Source organism: Pelophylax lessonae (genome assembly GCF_965119305.1).
Source record: "Pelophylax lessonae genome assembly, chromosome: 9".
NCBI classification, from domain to species: Eukaryota; Metazoa; Chordata; class Amphibia; order Anura; family Ranidae; genus Pelophylax; species Pelophylax lessonae.
The window spans coordinates 59,896,657-59,905,475 of NC_138776.1; the positions used below are offsets into that span (position 1 = coordinate 59,896,657).

At 46.1% G+C, this 8,819-nt stretch overlaps 1 protein-coding gene across 1 annotated transcript; it reads right to left on the minus strand.

The window, feature by feature from the left end:
* Nucleotides 1–7,322: 7,322 nt before the first annotated feature.
* On the minus strand, nt 7,323–8,351 carry PRLHR (prolactin releasing hormone receptor; the record flags this gene model as incomplete). The annotated part of the gene is made up of 1 exon (XM_082268027.1): nt 7,323–8,351. One exon carries the CDS (start codon nt 8,349–8,351, stop codon nt 7,323–7,325), a length of 1,029 nt encoding a protein of 342 aa, XP_082124153.1.
* Nucleotides 8,352–8,819: the final 468 nt, after the last annotated feature.

The window sequence follows — 8,819 nt, forward strand, 5'->3', positions numbered from 1 at the left end:
AACTGCTAGGAAATGTGACAGTTGAGGGAAGAGGAAAATTCCAGGTTAGTGCCTGTGGAAGGTTTGGAGTTGACAGACACAAATCTGACTCTCCCATCTGACCATAAATTGGCAGTCACACAGGTTCATTTCAGTGAGCTGCGTAGTAAATTTTGCATCTTTAGTCCATTTCTATGACAGCACACCTTCCATAGACACGAATGTGGGGGACATTTGTCACCTCTTTGTGGGGCGCTGTGTGTAGAGTGCCTATTATCTGTGTTTGGAGTGCTTGTCAAATGGGGGGTGTTGTGTGTGTGGGGGGAACACTTATAATCTGGGAGGTGTTGTGTGTGTGCGTGGGGAACACTTATAATGTGGGGGGTGTTGTGAGTGTGCGTGGGGAACACTTATAATGTGGGGGGTGTTGTGAGTGTGCGTGGGGAACACTTATAATCTGAGGGGTGTTGTGTGTGTGCGTGGGGAACACTTATAATCTGGGGGATGCTTGTCAACTGGATTTAGGGCACTTTGTGGGGGTGCTCATTATCTGTGTGTGGGATGCTTGTCATCTGTGGAGCGTTGTTTGCGTAGGTCACTTATCATCTGGGTAAGGGGGGCTGGGGATGAGAGGCCAAACCCAAACCTTAGGTGTCCATGAGCATCCCCATATTGTCCCTTCCTCTCCCTCACAAAACGGGTCTCTGTCCCCACACTTATCATATGTGGGGTGCTGTGAGTAGGATGCTTGTCAGCTGGGTTTCGGAAACCTTTCCTAGGTGTTGTGTGTGTGTGTGGTGCTTATCATCTGTGGAAGGGTAGGGCGGGGGTGCTGCTATGAGTGGGGCGCTTGTCAGCTGGGAAGTGCTGTGTATAGGTGTAGGGAACACTTATCATCTGTGGGGTGCTGTGAGTGGGGTGCTTGCCAGCCGTGTGCGGAGCACTTTTAATCTGGGAAGCGCTTTGTGTGGGGTAGGAACCGGCTCGGGTTTGTTCAGGATCCCACCTGCCCGATCCCGCCAAGAAGCAGACACTGCACATGGCTAATCACAGGCAGTGAGACATTTCCTGGTCGGCAGCTGCACAGATTGGGAAATGTCTCACTGCCTGTGATTAGCCGTGTGCAGTGTCTGCTTCTTGGCGGGATCGGACAGGTGGGATGCCGAACACGTCCGAGACCATCTCTAGTGTGGGATGCCTATTATCTGTGTGTGGGTTGCTTGTCATCTGGGGGATGTTGTGTGTGTGGGCGCTTATCCTGGGGGGGGGGTTACTGTGAGTGGGGAGCTCGTCAACTGTGGAGTGCTGTGTGTGGAGTGCTTATTATCTGTGTGTGGGTCGCTTGTCATCTGGGGGGTGTTGTGAGTAGGGTACATGCCAGTTGTGTGGGGGGGCACTTACATACCTGCCAACTGTCCCGTTTTTCCCGGGACAATCCCGGCAAATAGGAGCCTGTCCCGGGTTATTTACATTGTCCCTGTTAATCAGGGACAATGTAAATCATTTAAAAAAAAAAACACACACAGTGTCGCTCTCACCCCAGCTAGGTGTTGTAGTTCTGGCAGCAGGTTGTCTTTTTCTCTCTGTGCCCTCTCACTCTTCCCGTCTGTCGCAAATTTAATGTGTCACCGGAGGCAGGGTGTCAGCATGGTGCACTTTCCAAAATCCGCCAGCAGGGAGAGGCAGAGCACCTTCCGACAAGCTGGAGGCCTCACACTCCATTAATTACTACTATTAATAATGTTTTTTTATAGATATAATTTTTACACCTGTTAATTGATACATATATATAGTTTTCTAGCTCTAGATAAATGTGTGTACATATCTGTGTATGTGTATGTGTGTGCATATACTGTATATATATATATATATATATATATATATATATATATATATTTATAGCTCAAAAAATGAAAACAGACCTCAATCCTCAATGGGAAAGATCTCATGCTGGATATCTATACTGGTATGGACTTGGTATGTGTAAGGATAATATGGACTGGGTCATGTGTTAGGATCTATACTGGTATGGACTATACTGGTATGGACTCTGTAATGTGTTAGGATGGTATGGACTGGGTAATGTGTTAGGATCTATACTGGTGTGAACTGGGTAATGTGTTAGAATCTATACTGGTATGGACTGGGTAATGTGTTAGGATGATATGGACTGGGTAATGTTTTAGGATCTATACTGGTATGGACTATACTGGTATGGACTCTGTAATGTAATGTGTTAGGATGGTATGGACTGGGTAATGTGTTAGGATCTATACTGGTGTGAACTGGGTAATGTGTTATGATCTATACTGGTATGGACTGGGTAATGTGTTAGGATGATATGGACTGGGTAATGTGTTAGGATCTATACTGGTATGGACTGGGTAATGTGTAGGATGGTATGGACTGGGTAATGTGTTAGGATCTATACTGGTATGGACTGGGTAATGTGTGAGGATGGTATGGACTGGGTAATGTGTTAGGATCTATACTGGTATGGACTGGGTAATGTGTTAGGATCTATACTGGTATGGACTGGGGAATGTGTTAGGAAGGAAAGGATGCCACATTGTTTTATGTAAATGAAAATTATCACTCTACAGAGGGCTGAATTCAAAGACAGGTGAATAAAGTGTGAAATGTGCTCAGGTGTGACCATACAAAAAATGTAATATGTAAATCTAAATAAAGTGCAAAGTGTAAATAAGTACAATAAAACCTAATTATACCAGATAGTATAATCATACTTATTTACACCTTGCACTTTATTTATGTTTCCATATTACATGTTTTGTATGGTCACACCTCAGCACATTTCACACTTTAGAATTGCAGGAAATTGTGATGAGAATTTAAAACTTTAGGCAGAAGTAGTGCAGCTGAATGGGAGAATTATTCCAACTCTGCTACTTTGGCCTCAAGTTTCCAATTCCCTTTTCAATTTCCTGTAATAAACTCTCTTTATGAAGTAGACCCTATAATCTGATAAGTAGGCAGAGATTAATTATGCAGAGTGGGCGGAGCTTCAAGGACGTGGGTGTGGTAAGTAATTGATAGCTGCGCTGCAAAGTGTCCCTGGAATTTTTTTTCAAATGTTGGCAACTATGCACTTATCAACTAGGAAGAAATGTGTGGTGTGCTTGTTATCTGGGAGGCGTTGTGTGTGCGGGCACCAATCCTGGGGGGGGGGGGGGGATTGCTGTGAGTGGGGAGCTTGTCAACTGTGGAGTGCTGTGTGTGGGGTGCTTATTATCTGTGTGTGGGTTGCTTGTTCTATTAGGGGTGCTATGTGTGGGGAGCACTTATCATCTGGGAGATCTTGTCAGCTGTGTGTGGGACACTTATCATCTGGGAAGTGATGTGTGGGGGGCTCTTGTCATCTGGGGTGTTGTGTCTGCGTGGCGCATATCATGGGGGGGGGGGGGGTTCTGTGAGTGGGGAGCTTGTCAGCTGTCAAGTGCTCTGTGTCTGTGTGGATATGTGTGGGGAGAAAATTTATCAACTAGGGGATGATTTTCAACTGGATTTAGGGCACTTTGTGGGGGGTGCTTACTATCTCTGTGTGGGGTGCTTGTCATCTGTGGGGTGTTATGTGTATGTGTTTAGGTCACTTTTCATCTGGGGGGGGGGGGGGTGAGATGCCAAATGAACACCATAGGCGTCCATGAGCATCCCCATATTGTCCCTTCCTCTCTCTTTACAAAATGGGTCTCTGCCCCCACACTTATCATCTGTGGGGTGCTTGCTAGCTGTGTGTGTGGGTCACTTATCATCTGGGAAGCACTTTTTGTGGGGTGCTTATTATCTGTGTGTGGATCACGCATCTGGGGGTTGTTGTGAGTAGGGTGCTTGCCATTTGTGTGGGGGGGGGGCTTATCAACTGGGAAGCGATGTGTGGGGTGCTTGTCTGGGAGGCATTGTGTGTGCAGGCACTTATCATCTGGGGAGGGGGGGGGTTGCTATGAGTGAGGAGCTTGTTAACTGTGGAGTGCTGTGTGTGGGGTGCTCATTATCTGTGTGTGGGTTGCTTGTTATATGAGGGGGGCTATGTGTGGGTAACATGTATCATCGGGGAGATGCCTGTCAGCTGTGTGTAGGAGCAACTTGTGAGAACAGAAAGCCGCACCACTGGTTGAAGACATGCAATTGTAAAATCCAAATTTATTGAAATCCAGGGATAAAAACATTCAAGATGTAACCACAACAGACAGAGACGTGGGAAAAAAGCACGGCGGTTGACGCGTTTCACAGAGTCTTCCGCTTAGTCGTAACGTTGGTTACGACTAAGCGGAAGACTCCGTGAAACGCGTCAACCGCCGTGCTTTTTTCCCATGTCTCTGTCTGTTGTGGTTACATCTTGAATGTTTTTATCCCTGGATTTCAATAAATTTGGATTTTACAATTGCACGTCTTCAACCAGTGGTGCGGCTTTCTGTTCTCACAAGTTGCTGCTGTCTGGATCGCGGATCCTTGCCTGCACCTGTGTTGGATGTGTTTGTGGGATTATCCCCTCACCGGAGCGGTTCTCTCTTCTCCTAGTTGTTAGCTGTGTGTAGGACACATCAACTGGGAAGTGATGTGTGTGGGGCTCTTGTCATCTGGGGGTCATTGTGTGTGGAGGACACTTATCACCTGGGGGGGGGGGGTCCATGTTTGGGGAACTTAATTGTCTAGAGGTGCTAAATTTGGGGTGCTTGTCAGCTTTTTAAAGCATTTGTTATCTGAAGGAGCAGTATAACCTGGTGAGGTAACTGGCTGGGTCACTAGTGTTGGCGTTGTCTAAATCATAGTGGCTCGTTGAGAAGATGAAGTGCAGACATGCTGGGCCCATATGGTGGGTAGTATTATTCATTGTGTCTGTCTTATAAAATACTACAGCTGTGATCTGAGCATTCTGTGCTGGTTATATGGCTTACAGAACTTGCCATAACCGCAAAATGGTTGATCAAATTTTAAATTTAAATGTATAAATAGGAAACTGGGAGTATGCTTCCATTCATTTATGATGTGTGTGAATGAAGGAAACTTATCATCAATGAAGAAAGGATTCTTTATAGTAACAGTACTCCATTCACACTTTTGCATGTGCTAACTCACAGCAAAATGAGCGCCTATTGTGGCATATTACCATTTTTTTTAATGTCACTGCAGAATGCATACATAGCCAAAACAAGCCCACTTGAGCTTTCAGAAATTAATGCAATAAAGAACACACTTGTTGCTTGAAAATGTGCTAAAAAAAACAAAGGCACGTACGTTTAGTGGCCTGTGGATATGTGTTGAGGGCCTATTAATGGGCACACATATTGCAACCCACTTTATTGCACCAAATAACATGTCAATGTGTACACAAGTGTTAATATGCCCTTGGAGAATGCAAACCCCATACAGCAGTAACAGTAGGATCACTATCGTTTTTTAATAACTTTTTTGTGATTACTGTGGTTATTCTTAGTGAAAGATCATGGGAATATTCAGCTCTCGCCGCACCAGTGTGAGGTGCTACCAGCCACTGCTGGTCTTCAGATTTTAGAGCCTGATGACTGAGGGTTGTATGTGTTCTGGGGTCGTACTCCATGTTTATTTGACTAATGTTATGTTCACAATTATGAGGGGCCATTTTTTTGGGCACACAAACAGGTCTAGTATAGGTGCAGGAGCTTCATTACCCCCAAGACACATTTAAAATCACATTTTAATTTTACCTTCCCTATTGGCATCAATGTATTTCACAAAAAAAGTAACATTTTGCCAAAATGGCCTTTCAGTTTCCTCATCTGTACTTGTTTCAGTGTATGGCAGAGTTCCTCACAGTGAATGGACAAGAAAAACACTTTTTATACATGATACAAAAATTGTGAGATGTTTCTGGATGAGTTTATTATTATACATTAGTGGATAACCCCCTTCAGACAGGTGCTGGGATTGGCAGATAGTCAGTGACTAATAAATGATTCACACTGTTCTCTCTGGGGACTATTGTACTGCATAGGCTGCACTCTGTGGGGACTATTGTACAGTGCAGAGGGCACTCTGTGGGGACTATTGTACAGTGCAGACGGCACTCTGTGGGGACCATTGTACAGTGCAGGCGGCACTCTGTGGGGACTATTGTACAGTGCAGGCGGCACTCTGTGGGGACTATTGTACTGCATAGGCTGCACTCTCTGGGGACTATTGTACAGTGCAGAGGGCACTCTGTGGGGACTATTGTACAGTGCAGAGGGCACTCTGTGGGGACTATTGTACAGTGCAGACGGCACTCTGTGGGGACTATTGTACAGTGCAGACGGCACTCTGTGGGGACCATTGTACAGCACAGACCACATTCTCTGTTGACTGGTGTACATCCCGGGCCATACTTTCTGATAACTATTGTATGGCATAGGTCGTACTCTCTCATGACTAGTGTAACGTGCAGGCCACACTCTCTAGTGGCTAGTGTACAGCACAAGCAGTACTCTACATTGGTTAATGTACAGTACCATCAGCACTCTATGGTGTCTAATGTACAGTGCAGGCTAGTGTAGAGAGCAAGCAGTGCTCCTCTGGTTGCTAGTGTAGAGAGCAGGCAGTGCTCATCCGGTGGCTAGTGGGATAGCAGGCAGTGCTTCTCTGGTGGTTATTGTAGAAAGCAGGCAATGCTCCTCTGGTGGCTAGTGTAGAGAGCAGGCAGTGCTCCTCTGGTGGCTAGTGTAGAGAGCAGGCAGTGCTCTTACAGGGGCTAGTGTAGAGAGCAGGCAGTGCTCTTCAGGTGGCTAGTGTAGAAAGCAGACAATGCTCTTCTGGTGGCTAGTGTAGAGAGCAGGCAGTGCTCTTCCAGGGGCCAGTGTAGAGAGCAGGCAGTGCTCCTCTGGTGGCTAGTGTAGAGAGCAGGCAGTGCTGCTCTGGTGGCTAGTGTAGAGAGCAGGCAGTGCTCCTCTGGTGGCTAGTGTAGAGAGCAGGCAGTGCTGCTCTGGTGGCTAGTGTAGAGAGCAGGCAGTGCTGCTCTGGTGGCTAGTGTAGAGAGCAGGCAGTGCTCCTCTGGTGGCTAGTGTAGAGAGCAGGCAGTGCTCTTCCGGTGGCTAGTGTAGAGAGCAGGCAGTTCTCCTCTGGTGGCTAGTGTAGAGAGCAGGCAGTGCTCCTTTGGTGGCTAGTGTAGAGAGCAGGCAGTGCTCTTCCGGTGGCTAGTGTAGAGAGCAGGCAGTACTCTTATGATGAATAGTGTAGTGAGCAGGCAGTGCTCCTCTGGTGGCTTTAGGAAAGAGAAGAGGCATTTAATATATTTTTTTAAATGGGAGTGCTCACATTAGTCATTGAGGCTGTATACATCTAGCAGGCACTTACAACCCAACTGGATGCAGTTACAAGACCATGCTCAATACAAAGGAAGCAGAGGGTCTAATCCTTCGCTTTCTCCACAGGAACATCTTCTTAAGTGCCCCTCTAAAACTGTCATGTAGCCAGGCATAAAGAAAGGAGTTGGTACATGCAGACATCATGGCAAACCAGTGGCACAGGAGCTGCACCAGGTTGAAGTACTTCTTGTCAATGAGGTCAATGTCAATATCTTTCATAATATTAAATATATGTAAAGGCAGCCAGCAGACCCCAAAGGCCCCAACCACCAACACCAAGAGACGAAATGTTTTTCTCCTTCGTGCTCGGTCCCACTCTGCCTGGATATAGGTGATATTCCCAGGGACCACCCGGTTCTTCAGCTTGACGGAGATCCTCAAATAAGACAAGGAGATAACAATAAGAGGAAGAGCATAGGTGAGAATGAGCGTGCTGTATGCATAGGCAAGGCGCTTCTTCTCCATCCCAAACCAAAACTCTTCACAGATAGAGAAGTCTAGATCAGGGAATTCAACATGGTATGTGTGAACCAAAGCTGGAGTGGCCATCAGACAACTTACCAGCCAAATTGCAGCCAAGATGTAGGCACAGGTGGGGATGGTGAGCCTTCTCCTCAGTGGGTAGACAGTGGCATGGTATCTGTCCACTGATATCACTGTCAAGGTGAAGACAGAGACGTACACTGTCACAGGCTGCATCAAATACACAAAATAGCACATGAAGTGCCCAAACACCCACCCCTGGGGCTCAAAGGCATAGGCCAGAGTGAGGGGCACGCAGGTGGCACACATCAGCATGTCAGAAAAGGCCAGGTTGCCCACCAGGAAGTTGGTGACATTGTGCATTTTCTTGGTCTTGCAGATGACATAGATGAGAAGATAATTTCCAATGATGCCAATGAAGACCACCAATGAGTAGCAAGGAATGATGAGTGGCTTGTAGGAATGAAGGAGCTGGAGACCCATGAACTGGATGCTGCTATTACCAGCCATTCCTGGGAATAGGCTCTGGGCACTCAGATTCCTCTGCACCATCTTCACTGGGACAGGAGATGTGTGAAACACATCTAATTCAATGTTCCTAAAGCAAGAAAGATGTCACATTACTACAAGGTGACTGCGCTCTACTATGATATCTCAACCAAAATTATTATACTCTATTGCAAGACCTCTTCCCCTGTGATTGCTCTGTACTAAGAGACCTTATTCTCCATTACTTCACTCTACTAGAAGACATCATCTGCTATGACTCCACATTACTGATCCTCATGAGTGTACTCAACTACAAGACCCAATTCCTGCACTCTACTGTAGGACCTAATATTCTATGACTGCACTGCATTGCACTACATAATTGATGGTGGAGCCAAAGGAGGTTGTACAATCAGATTGTATATTGTAAGAGATCAAGTAAGTAGGTTGGACAAACTCTCCTTATTGTACATCCAAATTCATGATTACATTTATTTAGAGAGGAATGTATTAATACCAGAATTAAATTTG